Here is a 17,626-nt window from a genome sequence, read left to right on the forward strand (position 1 = left end):
CACTCGAAGCATTCAAGAAATTCAAACTCTTGATGGAGAACAAGACGGAGTACAAGATCGGAACGCTCCGGATGGATCGAGGTGGCGAGTTCTTATCTGCGGAGTTCACTCAATTTTGTGAAAAAGAAGGAATCGAGCGACACCTCACTGCTCCATATTCACCGCAACAGAATGGCGTTATAGAGCGTCGTAACTGCACCGTAATGGCGATGACGAGATCACTCCTCAAAAGCATGCACGTGCCAGCAAGGTTTTGGGGAGAGGCGGTGAGACACACGGTTTATGTGTTAAACCGTCTTCCAAGGAAGGCCCTTGGAGAACGCATACCATTTGAAGCTTGGATGGGGAGAAAGCCACATCTTGCACACTTGAGAGTGTTTGGTTGTGTGGCATATGTAAAAAACACAACCTCTCACCTCAAGAAACTCGACAACCGAAGCTCGCCTATGGTATATTTTGGTGTTGAAGAAGGATGCAAAGCTCATCGCTTATATGACCCGAGTCGTGGAAAACTACAAATTAGTAGAGATGTCGTTTTTCAAGAGAATCTTGAATGGGCTTGGAACAAAGGCGTTAATGACAGCAAGGAGATTCCGGAGTTTCAGATGATAGAACAATTTTATTCCAACGAGGCCAATAATATGGAGGATACAGAAATCGGGGTCGAAAATGCCGCACCACAAATAGCCGAGATACCCGAAATTGGAGAGACTAGTCCATCTACTCCATCGACGAACACACCAGTCCGTCTAAGATCTCTCGCTGACATCTACGCCAACACAGAGGAAGTTGTAGGCGGTGAAGAACAAGAAAATGAGGTGATGATGGTGGTGTCCGAAGAACCGACTTGCTACCAAGAAGCTGCGACCGAGGCCCGCTGGTACGAAGCAATGGAGAACGAGCTGAAATCCATTGAGAAGAACAACACATGGAGTCTAATCGAGCTTCCATAGGGACACAAACCCATTGGTCTAAAATGAGTGTTCAAATTGAAGAAAGACTCTAATGTAGAAGTTGTCAAGCACAAAGCAAGATTGGTTGTTAAAGGCTATGTACAAAGAAAAGGCATCGACTTTGAAGAAGTTTTTGCACCGGTTGCAAGACTTGACACCGTTCGAGTCATTCTTGCACTTGCTGCAAACTGAAATTGGGAGGTACACCATCTAGATGTGAAGTCAACGTTTCTCAACGGGGAATTGGAAGAGGAAGTATATGTTACTCAACCGGAGGGATTTGAGGTTCCAAACCAGAAACACAAGGTGTATAGGTTGTCGAAGGCTCTCTACGAATTGAGACAAGCTCCACGAGCTTGGAATATTCGACTTGATAAGAGTCTCAAAGAGCTTGGCTTTGGGAAATGCACTCAAGAGCAAGCAGTCTACACAAGAAAAGAAGGAGAAGAAAGTGTTCTTGTTGGAGTGTATGTTGACGATCTCATTGTAACGGGAAGTAGAACCGAAAAAGTCAACAAGTTCAAGCAACAAATGATGGCAAAATTTGAAATAAGCGATTTGGGTCTTCTCTTTTACTATTTAGGGATTGAAGTAGAACAATAGAAGGGTCGAATCTTGCTCAAACAACCAACTTATGCCAAAAGAATCTTGTCCCAGTTCGGAATGGCTGACTACAATGCCACGAAGTACCCGATGGAACCCAAGGCACGACTTCACAAAGACATGGAAGGAGCACCAATTGATGCTACGGAGTACAGAAGCATCGTTGGTTGTCTTAGATACTTGTTGAACACAAGACCGGATCTCTCATATGCTGTTGGGATGGCGAGCAGGTATATGGAAAGGCCTACGGCCATGCATCACAAGGTGGTCAAGCAAATACTTAGGTATTTGAGAGGGACAATTCACTTTGGGCTCACTTATGTGAAAGGTCCCTGAGAAGTCGATATATTTGGCTACTCTGACAATGATTTAGCCGGTGATCTCGACGGGAGGAAAAGCACAAGTGGAATGGCGTTCTACTTAAATGAAAGCTTGGTTTCATGGAATTTGCAAAAGCAAAAGACAGTGGCACTCTCATCTTGCGAAGCCGAGTTCATGGCAGCCACTACCGCGGCTTGCCAAGCATTGTGGTTAAGAAGCCTTGTTAGCGAGTTAACTGGAATGGAGCCAAGACCAGTAACATTGTTCGTGGACAATAAATCCGCGATAACTCTCATGAAGAATCCCGTATTTCATGGCTGCAGTAAGCACATAGATACACGCTTTCATTTCATTCGAGAGTGTGTCGAGAAAGGGAAAATTGTCGTTGAATTTGTCAACACCGGAGAACAATGAGTCGACGCACTGACCAAAGCATTGACAGGAGTGAAGTTAGTTGCTATGCGTCAGCTACTTGGTGTGCGTGATTTAGAATCATGTAAGGATTAGGGGGAGTAGTATGAGCTAATTATCCGGTCATGATTCAAGACCGAATCTTCCGGATCGTGTGGAAGAAGAAGTCCACACGTTGCTATTTTTTAGTAAGCATTATGTTAATGGTTTGTGGTTATTTTGTTGTTATTAGACTATAAATGTAAGTCCATCAATCGAATAATAAATAGGGAGTTCTATTACTTTTCTTTCTCTCGCTAATATATTTTGCTTCCAGAATATTTTGTTTTGTCTGTTTTCTTCAAATATATATCAGAGTGCGTGAGATTTTTTTGTGTAGATCCCTGGTTTTTAAACCAACAACGTTCACGTTAAGCCTCCATCTTATTCTCTTCTCACTGCTGCAGAGCATGCCACCGAGCCCATTCACGTTCAGCATTCGTCACCTCACTGTTCACTGTTGCCAGTTGTGCTCTCCGTTCAGCATTCGTCACCGTTCACTACTGCCAAATGTGCTCTCCGTTCACTGCTGCCAGACATGCTCTCCGTTCAACATTCGTCACTGTTGCTGCCAAGCGTGCTCTCCGTTCAGTGTTCGTCATCGTTCGTCTCCACGGTAAGGTATTTTTAACAAGCAGAAAGACTTAAATTATTTTTCTAGCTTTCAGCATTTCAAGTTGAAATAATTTTTACGACTTTCAACCTTTCAAGTCAACCTTTCAAAATGTTACAGCTTCTTAACAAATTGAATTTTGTCTTATGTTATTCTTAATTCTAATCAAATTTCAAAGTTAAAAGCATGCAATTTTCTAATATATTTTTCTATTAAATTTGTTATTAAAGAAAAGAAGCTTGAAGATCATCTTGCAGTTTACTTTAATAGAACCATTTTTAGAAACCATTTGCATTTGAATGGACTTTAATACTTGTCCAACTATTTACAAATTTATCATTTTCAATGGAAATAAATCAACTATATGTAAGCAATTGCTAAAAGTAAAAGGAAAAAACATGCTCAAATTAAATGATAATAATTTTTATAGAAATTATCTCGTTCTTTAAAAGGTTTTAATTTGTATTTTATTTGATAAAATTGTGTATTAAATATTTTCTTACGAAGTTATTCAAACTTAATACTAGTTAAACAATGAAACATAAGTCTATATAATAATGTTGTTTGATCAAAATAAAATATTTAGAATAAATAACAAAAAGACCAACGACATATTTGAAAATTAAGTCTAAGTCTAATGAGGGTTTTTTAAATTAAATCTTTGCTAGGTTGAAAACAATATCTTCATCACTCTAACTCCAAATTTAACTCCATGCTCCTCAAATGATGATAATTTGAATGTTGATAATTGTGTTATTCTTGGTGAGGATATTGAGAAGGGATCTTTAAAGAGGAGATTGACATTGGTTGTTTGGAACCATTTTAAGAAGCAAAAAATAAATGGAGTAGACAAGGCGGTTTGTAATTATTGCAAACAAAAATTAGGGGATGACGGTAAAAATGGAACCAAACATTTGCATGACCATATTAAGATATGCCCATATAAGGGACAAAAGGACATACTACAATCCTTATTGAAACCTAACAGAAAGAATGATAATACATTGAGTTTACATAACTTCGATCAGGAAGCTGCAAGAAAAGCATTATCTATGATGATAATCAAACATGAATATTCTCTCTCAATAGTTGATTATCAAACATGGATATTCTCTCTCAATAGTTGAGCGTGAAGGTTTTAGGGAATTTTGTAATGTCATCCAACCGTTGTTTAAGATAGTGTCAAGAAATACAATAAAGAAGGAGATTTTGAAAAATTATGAGACTAGAAGTTGAAAACCACGACATTGTTGAATGGGATCAAAGGAAAAGTTCCCCATACAACGGACATGTGGACTTCCAACCACCAAACAAAATGTTATACGACTGTCTACACATTTTGTTGACGATAGTTGGGTTTTGCAAAACAAAATAATTAGGTTTATATATGTCCCTTCTCCACACACTTCTGAGATGCTTTATGAATCAATAATGGAATGTCTGTTAAACTGGAATTAGGAGTGTCCAAATGACTCAATATCCTGAATAATCCACCCAACCCAAATTGTAAGGGTTGGGTTGGGTTAGTTTTAATTTTAGGTTGGGTTGGGTTGGGTTCGGGTTACACTTTTGAAAATTCGGATTGACCCAACCCAACCTGAATTTTCAATATTATTAAAAATATTTATATATTATAACTTATAACTATTATAACTCATATATTTTTATGATGTTTGTTGAACTTTGTATTAGATATCTTAGATTTTGATATTTAACATTTGAGTTTTATGAAATTTTTATTATTAGTATGTGTTGTACATAAATTTAGGAAAATTATTTCAAATGGTAAAAATGTTAAAAATATTTACAAGATATAACCAAATTTTAGAACTATCAATGATAGACGTTGATAGACACTGATAGACACGTAAATTTTATTATATTTTGTAAATAAATCTAACACTGATAGCTCTAAAATTTTATTATATTTTGTAAATATTTTGGTTAATTTTTTCTATTTTAAAACAACCCATAAATTTAAGTATTTTAATTTAATAAAAAATGTAAGAAGAAAAAAGAAAAAAAAAATAACACAACAACCCAACCCAACCTAACCAGAAATTTTAAGGGTTGGGTTGGGTTGGGTTGGAGACCTTATTCGGGTCATTCAGGTTGCCAACCTGATCAACCCGAATTTTCGGATTGGTCCAAAAAATTCCCTCAACTCGACCCATGTACACCCCTAACTGGAATATTGATCGAAAATTGTCATTTGTAACAGTAGATAATTGAAGTACAAATGACTCTATGGTTAATATGCTTGTAGATAGTTTGTGTGGAAACTTAATATCGGAGGGGAGTTTATTTCATATTATGGTGTTGCGCATATTCTGAATTTAGTTGTGAAAGATAGGTTGACAATGACAGGAAATGAGATTGAAAAAGTTCGTAGTAGTGTGTCTTTTTGGGTCATTCACAAAAAAAGAAAGGAATTTGGGGAAACTGCTTTGAATGTTTATGATGGTCCACTACATTGAAGTACAAAACTGTTTTTTTATCGATTAAAACAACGAGAACCAAAGTACAAGTGTCTACCTCTGGATCAAGATCGGGTATTAACAAAAGAGATATGTGAGAACTGAAAATATTTTCTCACGTGACTGAAATGTTTTCTGGATCCAAATATCCTATTGCTAATCTTTTTTTCCCAAAAAATTGTAAACTGAAATAGGCTATTTCTGACAAGACGAATTATGACATTCACGAGATAAGATACATGACTTCAAATATGATTTCAAAGTTTGATATGTAATATCCCGAATTTCAAGATTTTTTTTTGAAAAAATTATCTTGAATTGTTTGGACATTAATTTATTCAATGGGTTTGGGTTTGATTATTTAGAAAGAGACAATTGGTTAATTTCAAGTTAACTGTGGATTTAAAAATTTTTAAATTTAATTGGAGTTGATAAGAAATTTGAAATTAATTGGATTCACTTGATAATTCGGAAATTTGAAATTTTGGTGGTAGGATAATTAATTTAGGAGATATTTGTGAAGATTTGAAATTTTGAATTCAATTTAAGAAAAAAATGAGAGAAGTTATTGTGGGTTTGAAATTTTAAAGTTGGTGGATTTATTTTTGAGAAGATGATGAATTTAAACTAATTTGACCAGAAAAGCTTGATTTTCTTGGGGGGAATTTACTATGAGGAAAGAGTTAGAAATTTGATTTTAAATTGGGGGAGAAAAAAAAAAAAGAAGAGATGAATATATATAATATTAAAAATTGAGTTTTAGCTTGGCTCAATTACCCACAGCCTAAGAAGAAGGAAGGAAAAGAAAAACTCTTCTTCTTCCTTTCCTTCCCCTTTCACGCCTCTCTCTCTCCCTCACCCACAAATTTCAGCCTCCACAACTTTTGCAGAGAGCTCCGGCCACCAGCCCATCCGCGCCGCTCGTCGACATCTACTCCATCGCCACCCATCAACCTCTGCTACGCTGTCACAGTTCGTCAGCCTCCCTCGCTAACACACCGCCGCGCACCACCAGTCTGAGCCACACGAATCTGCGCCGTCAGCTTCTACAGGTCGCGCCCGTCGTGCGCCGTCGCTTTTCTCCATCACCGCTGTTCTTGCCTCCGTCCTCAGTCGCCGCCTTTTTGAAGTTGGGTGTTGGGTATATCTCTAATTTTGAGTTTTGGGTTGCTTTTGTAATGGTTTTTGATGACCCACTAAGTGTTGATCTAAGATTATGTCTATGCAACATGTTTGAACCTTATATTCAAGGTTCGGAGGAAATTGGAAGTTGGAAGCGAACTGTCCAACATTCTTGAAGTATTTATTGGTTGATTAAGGTGAGTTTTATGAGTTTTGTGGAGTTATTGGCTTGGGTTGGTCACCCATAAAGTTGTTGAACTAAAATTTGTTTACTCATATTGTTTCGACTTTGGATTAGAGTTTGGAGGTTGTCAAAGTTGCTGTCTAGTAGGTGTTGAAGTTGGATTTTGGTGAAATTTGGAACATGTTGGTTTGGAGGATTTGAGGACTTGATTCAAGATCTTATTGAACAAATAAGAGATAAACTTTCTTGAACATATTTGGGTTTATTATCAAGGTAAGTGATTTACTATCGATTTTCCTTCGAATCCCAAGTTGATGTTACGCTTTGAGTATGCCGAATGCATGATTTATTTTGATGAAATGATCTGCTATGATTTGATTGACGGATGGATTGTTGGTGGTGTTCTGGAAACCTTTGACCATGTTACTAAGGTTAGGATATCATGTTTATGGTTGGTGCAAAATCTGAATGCCGAATGTTGCATGATTAGACTGTTGGTGACTGTTAGTGTTCTTATGAAGTTGTGCACATCGCATATTTATGATCCTTCGAGTTCACATCTTATGATTATATTCGGTGTCTCTAGGGGATCACCACCTATGCTTATGATTGTGACCCTCCGAGATCACTATTTATAAAAGCGTGCCTTTGGGTTCGCCCCTTACGCTTATGCTTATGTTTATGCCTATGATACGCGATACACACCTGTGCCTCGAAAGGGAGGCTAATGGTCACCTAGGAGGCCCAATAGAGGGTCACTTGCTAAGTATTTTTATACCCACCATTTCTTATGATATGTTTTTCAGGTAAGAGCAAGGAGAGACCGACGAATGACAAGAAGAATCCGTAACCGTGCCATTGGGACTGGACAAAAGCTTTCACACATGTCTTTCATATTTTTCATGTTACAGTCGTTAATAGTCAAATATTTGGAGTTTTAAATTATGTTTCTTATTTGAATTTTACGTTTTAGGGGGAACCCCAATCAAAGATTTATAGTTATTTGAATTTTTGTAAAAGTAATTTATTTTATGAAATTCTTTTGGTTTTAGTCATATTTTGTAAAGAGTTGTTTGAGATTTATATATGCATGTAGTAACGGTCCAATTCAGTCTTAGAAAGTCGGGTCGTTACAGTTGGTATCAGAGTCTAAGTTTTTAGGTTCTGTAGACTGACTTACAATGTAAGTCCAAAATGTCCCTATGGCTCGTCAATGGATTCTTTGTCATCACCAGGTATGTATCGTAAATAAAATTTTTATGAAAGTTGTGCCAAAAAAAAAATAAAAAAATTGTTTGGTTTATACACTAATTATGATCTATTGATCGTTTAACGATTTGAAAGAAGCTAGTATGAGATTGTTGTTCAACTATGGCACTATGGAAAAAAAAAAAAATATTATGAGGTCATTTGTCACTTATCTCATGGAAGGACTTTTAGAAAGGGACATATATTTTAGCTCAAATATCTTAAGGTATGATAAAACTATGCGACATTATGGTAATGAAGACAAAAAAGGATGTACTTGTTTAAGCAAGAAAACAAAGTTGCATGTCTATATGAGCATTGATTAAAGAACTTGTGGCATGTTTTAGTAGAAAGTGAAAGTGGTGTTGCGAAAAGAAACTTTGTTGCAATGAAGTATGTGCGTACATTGAAATCAAGGTAATTGTCCTAATCATTGAAAAAAAAAGATATATTAAGGGACCCAATTTTAGGTTGCTACCTATTGAAGTCATTGGCTTTTGAGTAAAGTTTTTGATATGTTATAATCACTCTTGTGAAGTTAAGGTGGATGGGGTAAACAAGGTACCTAAGACTTGAAGTGGAAAAAAAAAATATTGTGGCTTTTAATTGAGAAGTCACGACATATAATTGTGGGTCTTACTTATGTCATTGTTAGGGTGAAAAGACTTGAAATTGATCAATTGGACTGAGAGGGAGACTTTTTGGAGTTTTAAGTAACAAGATGTTGTGATGGTGAATTCTACACAAGATGGAAACTTTGAGTTGGAGAGGTACGATATATAGAAGAGTTTAGAAGAGTTACACTTAGTATGAATTTTATGTCACACTTGGAAAGAGGAAAAGTACCTTGGATAAATTAGTCTTAACAAGGATAAGTGTGAGGAAAATCAAAGTACATAGGGAAGATTTTATTATTTTGGGAAGACAGAGGAAATTAATGTTTTGAGACTACATGTACATAAGTTTGGTTTGACCTTCTAAGATAGAAATTTGGTGTATGTGAGCCTTTAGAATTGGTATAAGCAATCTAGTTACTACTGGGACTTTGGACCTTATTATATGTTGGTGGAAGAAATTATGTAAACCGTTGGTTATGAAGCTCAGTGTCAACACGAAAGGCTTTTCTAAAAACAAAAGGGTAAGGAGGGATAACCTAAAAGGCAGTTGTTAGTAGCAATGGTTGCTAGGAACTATTGAAATGGAAGATTGAGGCTTTAATAGCGGAAAGGTAAATTATTGAAGGCGTTATCAAGGATTAAGTGATTGTGACTTTAGGCGCGAGCTCTGACTAGAAACTAGTGTGCAATCATTTTAAGTGAAAAATGGGAGTTATCTAGGGAGAAGTATACAAGGAGGGCCGCTACCATTTAATAAAGTATCTGGGTCTCTCTAGATGATAGCTCAAGAGATGAACTCGAGAATGAGGCTCGAGTTGATAGCAAGAAGTGGTTATAATTGGGATGAAGTAGCTCAGGTCACAGAAACATGAATTGTTTAGCAAAGTTCTTTTATGCGCCGATGTCTCACCTCGGAGCACACTAGTTTTGTTTGTTAAGAAAGAGAGATGCTAGGGTCGTTAGGTGTCAAATTTAGATTCTGAATTATGGGTTGGGGCACTACAGATAATATGTTTTCTTCTACGTGGACAAAGAGTTTACCAACTTTAGAAAAATAAATATTCTTGAGGTGGATTTATGAATTAGGAAGGTTCTTTTCTTAAAAGCTACATTCATGGATCAGATACAGTTATTATGAGGTCTTGAGGATGTGTTTTAGATGGACTGACACATTATATTGTCCAGGGGCTTCAGGAACCTCATTATGAAAAAGATTTCCAGACTCATTCGTAGTAGGGTCTAAATAGTGATATGCAGTTGTTTTAGGACTAAAGAGCAACGTGAAGATTGGCGAGTAAGTTTTATAACGTTGGTAGTAGAAGGCCTTATGCTAAGACTCTAATGAGCATGAGACTTAATTGGATGAAGTTGTTTCTCAGACACGTAGCTACTAAGAAAGACATCACAATTGGGGTTCCCCATAGTAAAAGTAATTTCCAATTGATCAGATTTTCTTTGTAAGTATCTTGAGATTACGTCGTATACAGTGTGGCCAATTGCTCTGCGACACGTATTATGATTTCTCCATGCTAGCACGAATGGTTCTGATGCATGTTTCTAGTAAATAAGACTTCCTATGCTCATGATAGTTTTCAGAACGAATTTGCTATAGTACTATTGGTTCTTCAGCATCTTAAGTTTTGAGGTTGTATATGGAGGACCGTGTCACACTTATGGGGAACCATTAGGTACCCGGTCGGGTATTAATGGAATTTTTCGCCCACAGATGGTTAAACCGAGTGCTTGAATTAAACTTTAGAGGATATGTTACGCGTTTGCATGCTAGGTTTTGTAAGGAGTTGGGACTCCCACTTGAATCTTACTAATAACAGTTATCAGTCTACCATATGCATGTCGCCATTTTAATTACTGTATATGGAAAAAGGTTGCAGGTCTCCCGTTCACTGGGATGAGGTCAGTGAATGGAAGTTGCTGAGTTAGTGCAATTCATATTGTTTTCATATCTCATGTTGAGGGAGCATGTGACAAATCCGTTTCATGTAGTGGGCTTTGAGCCTTTACACTTGAATAAGAACATAAATTATGAGGAGTAACCTAAGCGAACTCTTGCTAGAGAAGTAAAAGTTTTGCGCATCAAGGAGATAGCACTAATGAAAGTTTAATGGCGGAATCACCAGTTCGAGGAGGCGACATGGGAACGAGAGGACAAGAGCCCAGTACCCAAAACTTTTGCAGGACTAAAACTTTCGAGAACAAAAGTTTCTTAGGGAGGGAAAAATGTAATATCTCGAATTTCAAGATTTTTTAAAAAAATTTATCTTGAATTGTTTGGGCATTAATTTATTTAATGGGGCTGGGTTTGATTATTTAGAAAGAGGTAATTGGTTAATTTCAAGTTAATTGTGGATTTAAAATTTTGAATTTAATTGGAGTTGATAAGAAACTTGAAATCAATTGGATTCACTTGATAATTCGGAAATTTGAAATTTAGGTGGTAAGATAATTAACTTAGGAGATATTTGTGAAGATTTGGAAGTTTGAATTCAATTTAAGAAAAATGGGATACATTATTGTGGGTTTGAAATTTTAAAGTCGGGGGATTTATTTTTGAGAAGATAATGAATTTAAACTAAGTTGATAAGAGAAGCTTGATTTTCTTTAAGGAGAAAATTTATTATGAGGAAAGAGTTGGGAGTTTGATTTCAAATTGGGGGAGATCAAAATTCCAAAAAAAAAAAAAAAAAAAAAAAAGAAGAGATGAATATATATAATATTAAAAAAAGCACAAATTGGCTTTGACTAGTCAATTAGGGTTTAATGGAATTTATTATGTGGTATGTGGGTTTTGGCTTGGCTCAATTGCATGCAGTCAAAGAAGGGAATGAAAAAAAAAAACTCTTCTTCGTCCTTTCCTCTTTCCCCTTTCACGACACTCTCTCTCCCTCACCCTTCGAGTACACATCTTATGATTATGTTAGGGATCACCACCTATGCTTATGATTGTGACCCTTCGGGATCACTACTTATGAAAGTGTGCCTTTGGATTCGCCACTTACGCTTATGTCTATGTTTATGCCTATGATACGCGATGCACACCTGTGCCTTGAAAGGGAGGCTAACGGTCACCCAGGGGACCCAGTAGAGGCTCCTTTTCCAACCCTCTAGACACTCTGGTTTCTTTCTCCCAAAAATTCCAACCACAAGAAACGATCTTTCTCATGAAGAGGCAAATAGAGGAACTGTCCGATACTAACAATAAAGGATGTGATCCAAGTTTTCCTCCACCTTACCGAGAAGACAACAAAACAAGTTCATTAGTGACAATATCCTCCTCGAGAGTCGATTCAAAGTATTCACACGTCCATGTAGAACTTTCCATGTAAAGAATCTCATTTTCTTAGGAATCTTAATCCTATAAAAGGGTGAAATAACAGACTCACTAAAAGGAGAAGGATACAACAGACAACAGAAAAGGGTATTACAGGAAAATCCCTCCATATGGTTGGATTCTGGACATGTAAGTCCTTTCTCCCATGCTTAAAGTTAAACTCCCCCAACAACGACAACAAAGAGATGACATCAGTCACATCCCTATTGGTCAAAGAGCAACTAAACCTGAAGGAAAAAGGAAACTGAGCTCCCTGACCAAATCAAAAAGTCAAACACTAAATGATTTTTAAAGGACAAAATGATAAAAGACAGGAAAATGTATAACTGCGAGGTCTATCCTCCAACCACTAGTCTTTCCAGAAATACATTTCCTTGCCCTCTCCTACCACACACTAGACAAAATGGGAGAAAGACGGGAGCTTGTTAGAAATATCCTTCCACAACTTTCAATAAGTGCCATTAACTCCACTCGACAACCACTTAAAGGGATAAGGCCCATATTTTGGGTATTTAATTTTTTACATTTAGCCCAGTTAAATTTAGCCAAATCTAAGCCCAACTAAAGTGTCCAAGCCCAAACCAAATAGAATTTTAGGGGGAAAAAATAAAAAAGTGCCTATGGGAAACAAAAGGGAAGACGGGGAATGGGTCCCCATGGGGACCTGTTTCCCTGATGGGGAGTCCCCGCCCCCGTCTCTACCTTCAAATGGTGGGGACGGGGGCGGGGATGGGAGTAAAATCCCCCAACGGGGACGGGGATGGGGAACCCTCCCCTGCTCCGCCCCGACTCTATTGCCAATCCTAACGGCGAGTGAGAGAGGGCGTAAATCGTGGAAATGTATTTTTGGAAAGACTAGTGGTTGGAGGATAGACCTCGTAGTTGTACGTTTCCCTGTCTATCATTTTATCCTTCTTTAAAAAATCATTTAGTGTTTTGACTATTTGATCAGGGAGCTCAGTTTCCTTTTTCCTTGAAGTTTAGTTGCTCTTTGACCGATAGGGAAGTGATTGATGTCATCTCTTTGTTGTCGTTGTTGGGAGAGTTTAACTTTAAGCGTGGGAGAAAGGACTTGCATGTCTGGAATCCCAATCATATGGAGGGATTCTCCTGTACCTTTTCTGTTGTCTGCTGTATCATGCTCCTTTTAGTGAGTCTGTTATCTCACCCCTTTAGAGGATTAAGATTCCTAAGAAAGTGAGATTCTTTACCTGGAAAGTTCTACATGGACATGTGAATACTTTGAATCGGCTCTCGAGGAGGATATTGTCACTAATGAACTTGTTTTGTTGTCTTCTCTGTAAGGTGGAGGAAAACTTGGATCACATCCTTTATTGTTATTATCGGACAGTTCCTCTATTGGCCTCTTCATGAGAAAGATCGTTTCTTGTGGTTGGAGGGGGTGCGTACTATCATGTGGAATTTTTGGGAGAAAGAAACCAGAGTGTCTAGAGGGTTGGAAAAGGAGCCTAGTGATGTTTTGACCCTTATTAGGTTTCATGTTTGTCTTTGAGTTTTAGCTTCAAAGTTTTTTAATTATTCTATAGGCACTATTTTGCTTGATTGGACCCATTTTCTTCATGGGGATTGGTTATTTTCTATGCCTTTGTATTTTTCCATTTTTCTCTCAATGAAAGTGCTTTATTAGGAAAAAGAAAGAATGAAAGAAAATTTGATATTATGTTCATAAGTCTTGATAAGTTAGTCAAGTGTAGATTTCATATTTAAGTTAGTTAAGTTTTGATGTTATGTTCACGTTTTTATAAGTTTAGTGGTTTGTTCTAATTTGACTAGTTAGTGTTCATTTTTATGATGAGTTTGTTTAATTTATGTTGTTGTGCTCACATTTTAATTAGTTTAGTTGTTTGATTTAATTCAGAGTTTAGCATTTTCACAATTTGTTTAGTTTTATTGTTTGTGTTAATTTGACGAGTTAGTATTTATTTTCATGATAAGTTTGTTCAAGGTTTGTTAGTATGTTAATGTTCTGATAAGTTTGGTTGTTTGTGTTATTTTGATCTTTTCAGTATTTATGTTCATGATAATTGAGTTTTATTGTTATGTTGATCAGTTTTGATTCATTTAGATTTTATGTTCATAAGTTTTGAAAATTAATTAAATTTAGTTGTTATGTTTAAAAAGCATTTGATAAGTTAATTATCTTTGAGTGTTTATGCACATCAGTTTTGAGAAGTTAGTTAAATTTAGGTGTTATGTTTATAAGTTTTGATGTTATGCTCACAAGTTTTAATATGTTTAGTTTGTTTTAATTTAATGAGTTAGTATTCATTTTTTGATAGACCCACAATTACAAATGTGTATAGGAGAAGTTAGTCGGGCGTGGGTCCCATAGCGAATATACATGCTGGTGCTTGTATATAAGGGAATTTATGAGCTGTGGGGAGGTATCTTTTTGGTTAGTTATTTGAGAGGCTGGGTTAAGAGAGAGAGAGGGGAAGCTCTAGAATTCTTCTATTGATTTTGTACCTCTGCTGATAAATAAACTACAGTTCATATAGTTTTTATGATGAGTTAGTTCACTTTTGATGTTACGTTCCTAAGTTTTCTGTTTGAGGTACATTTGCTCCATTACATGGCAAGAAAGATGAGATTCTCAAAAAATGTATCAAGAGTGCTTCTCTTGTCATTGAAAGTAATACTTATTTTCTGAAACTTTTTTTTCTGAGACATTTTGTGAAACTCTTGTTTCTTCTTAACTTGGGCAAATTACATTCAGATTCTAGAGTTATTCCTTTTCTTGGCTTCTCAAATACTGAGATTATGAAATCTTTTGCTGGTATTTTGTACATGATTCTTATTTATTTATTTACATCTCTGTTCTACTACAGGTAGTGTTGGTGTGTGTAGTTTCTTATGAAGCTGAGCCTAAAAGAGCAAACTTGGGAGATGTCTGTATTCAGTTTGGAGAATTTTAGGCTTTTGCAGTGAATACTAGTTTTGTATCTCAACCAATGTCTCTTAGAAGACCGCCACTTCCTCGCCTTCTACTCAACCAGGTCTCCTGTATGCGAAATGCCCAGCAAATCCTTAGAAATGTTAATGTCTCCATCCACGATGGCAGTGCACTCGTGCTGACCGGGACCAATGGTTCGGGCAAGACGACATTCCTACGAATGTTGGCTGGATTCTCCCGACCTTCTGCGGGTGAGATCCTATGGAATGGGCATGACATTACAGAATCAGGAGTGTTCCACCAATACAAGCTTCAGTTGAATTGGCTCTCACTTAAAGATGCCATTAAGGAGAACTTTACTGTCATTGATAACGTTCAGTGGTTTGAGGTGCTTGAGGGGAAGCATGGGAGGTCAATGCCTGCCATCGAGCTGATGGGGCTTGGAAAATTGGCAAAAGAGAAGGCGAGAATGTTGTCGATGGGGCAGCGAAAACGCCTGCAACTTGCAAGATTGTTGGCGATCGATAGACCGATTTGGCTGCTTGATGAGCCTTCAGTTGCATTAGATGATGATGGGGTGAAGTTGCTGGAATACATCATTGCTGAACATAGGAAGAAAGGTGGGATCGTTATTGTAGCAACACATATACCAATAGAGATTGAAGATGCCATGATCTTGAGGCTTCCGCCACGGTTCCCACGGAGAATGACCTTGGTCGATATGCTTGATCGGAGTGACATATCGTAGCTAGTAACTTCTCGAAACCGTTACCAACCCAAGCATAGTTCAAGTCGAGTCATTAGTAACATTCTTTCTCATTCTATACCATTTGTGGGTTTCGATTGTCACTAAAATACTTCTAGAAGAGTTGAATAGGAAATGTGAGATAAATTACTGCCATTTTCTGTTTTTTCTCTCAAGTAAATTGCTTTTTAAAATAGCTCAATTTAAAGCTAAAACTAATAACTTCATGTTTTATTTTACGAAAGATAATCTTTTTGAAGTTAAAATATCATTTTCGTCTCTTTACTTTAGAATTGGTTCTATTTTAATCCGTCTTTGTGTCCTGTTTCTTGTAATTGTTAATTGTTATTTTGCTATTTCTCTTCAATTTTAAGTGTATTTTATGACGATTGCATATAAAATATAATTCCTCCATGGTCTATTGTATATGATATGATTTTTTCTTTTTCGATTGTGTCAATCAATCAACAAAATCCACTGTTTTTTTTAATATATATTAGACCAAAAAGGAAAACAGAATGATGTAATTGAAAATAGAATTCTTAAAAAATCTGATTTCATAAACTAGATAGTTTTGCTTACAACACGGTATTAGTTTAAAATGATTAAAGTGAGCCTAGCTCGATTGACATTGATACATGGATATTTTAACGATCAAGAATTTTATGGATCAAATTCCCACCTCTTGCTGTACTAAAAAAACACTAATTCTAAATTATTCAAAAGCAATGTTTGTCTTTTTATTAAAGGTGTGATTTTATTTTTTTAAACAATATATGGGTGAGAGTATCGAATTTCTGACTACAAAATCGATAATACGAGTTTATGTTAGAGTTATGCTCGTGTTGGCAATGTTGTTGATTCTTTTACGTTTTTGTTTATTTTTCATAATTTCATGTTAATCATCTGACTGTTGATTTAGAGAACAATTTCGTTCATTTTCTTAATCTACTTTTAAATGTAGAAGATTAACTTAATCTTCATTTATAACTGAATAACAAAATCAAAATTTACAATGTATTTTCCAATTAAAGCTTGCATCATCTGATATTAATAAAATTATAAATCCAAATTGTGCAATTAAATAACATAACTATACAAAATCTAAAAGGAAAAAAAGACTAAAAATATGATATTAACAAAAGAAAAATCAAATAATAACTGATATTAACGACCCCGATTCAAATAAGAAATCAATCATGATACATATAGTAGTCCAGATAAATTGTGATATTTTGTCATTATGTATAAATATTTTTAGCAATTTTGTCATTTAAAATACTTTTTCAAATTAAAATACATCCTCCATAAATACCAAATATGGGTGCAATAAAAACACATTAACCAAAATAGTTTATCTATTTATGGAAAATAAAAATTAGATTATAACTTATAATAACATTTGAATCCTATAATTTGATCTTTCTTCAAGTTTAGTTCATGTATTTTTAAATGTCTAATTTTTAATCTCTATATTTTTTATAAATCTTAAATTTAGTCTCCACTATTTGTTTATCGTTTTCTTTTTCCAAAACACTTTTTATTTTCTATTAGCATTTTCAATATAAATTTAGTAACATATTCAAATATTATATTTTCTTACATGAAAATTATTATTATTATTTAACCAATTTCAATAAAAATGAATTTTGAGAGATTAAATTTAAGATTTATTAAAAGTACCAAAACTAAAATTTTAAAAGTATGAAAACGAAAATTAAAATGTCGATGTTGATGACGACAATGTTGCTAGAAATATTATTAAATTGTTAATGTCAATGGATATTTCTGAAAAAATATTATAAAAACAATTTTTCGAAAAGTTATTAACAAGTTCAAATATTTATTATTTATATTATATTCAAATTAATGATATTCTTTTGGTTTTGATGAATTTTTTACCGATTGAATGAAAATATCGATTCTCCTCTTATATCGTGGAAATCAATAATAATAGAGGAGGAAATAATATTGCATGGACTTGAGCACAGTACCTCCATGAATCCCTACTCTTATACCATCTTAAATTA

General features: G+C 35.5%; 1 protein-coding gene across 3 annotated transcripts; it reads left to right on the top strand.

Moving 5' to 3' along the window:
* The first annotated feature begins 6,080 nt into the window (after nucleotides 1–6,080).
* On the top strand, nucleotides 6,081–15,867 carry ABCI1 (non-intrinsic ABC protein 10). Of its 3 annotated transcripts, none has more exons than XM_039047709.2 (4): nucleotides 6,081–6,558; nucleotides 6,669–6,736; nucleotides 6,838–6,996; nucleotides 14,787–15,867. In XM_039047709.2, exon 4 carries the CDS (start codon nucleotides 14,910–14,912, stop codon nucleotides 15,597–15,599), a length of 690 nt encoding a protein of 229 aa, XP_038903637.1. In that variant the 5' UTR covers nucleotides 6,081–6,558; nucleotides 6,669–6,736; nucleotides 6,838–6,996; nucleotides 14,787–14,909; the 3' UTR covers nucleotides 15,600–15,867. The 3 variants fall into 3 exon arrangements, 2 of the variants coding, with proteins under 2 accessions (XP_038903637.1, XP_038903638.1); XR_005485442.2 differs by lacking the exon at nucleotides 14,787–15,867 and adding an exon at nucleotides 7,530–7,774 and having other exon boundaries at nucleotides 6,146–6,558; XM_039047710.2 differs by lacking the exons at nucleotides 6,669–6,736; nucleotides 6,838–6,996 and having other exon boundaries at nucleotides 6,184–6,558.
* The last annotated feature ends 1,759 nt before the right edge of the window (nucleotides 15,868–17,626 follow it).

This window comes from Benincasa hispida, chromosome 11, assembly GCF_027475165.1.
Source record: "Benincasa hispida cultivar pf3 chromosome 11, pf3_genome.v1.1, whole genome shotgun sequence".
NCBI classification, from domain to species: Eukaryota; Viridiplantae; Streptophyta; class Magnoliopsida; order Cucurbitales; family Cucurbitaceae; genus Benincasa; species Benincasa hispida.

Excerpts from the sequence above, each read along its gene's own strand:
- ABCI1 (XM_039047709.2), top strand. The coding sequence starts at position 14,910 with ATGTCTCTTAGAAGACCGCCACTTCCTCGCCTTCTACTCAACCAGGTC.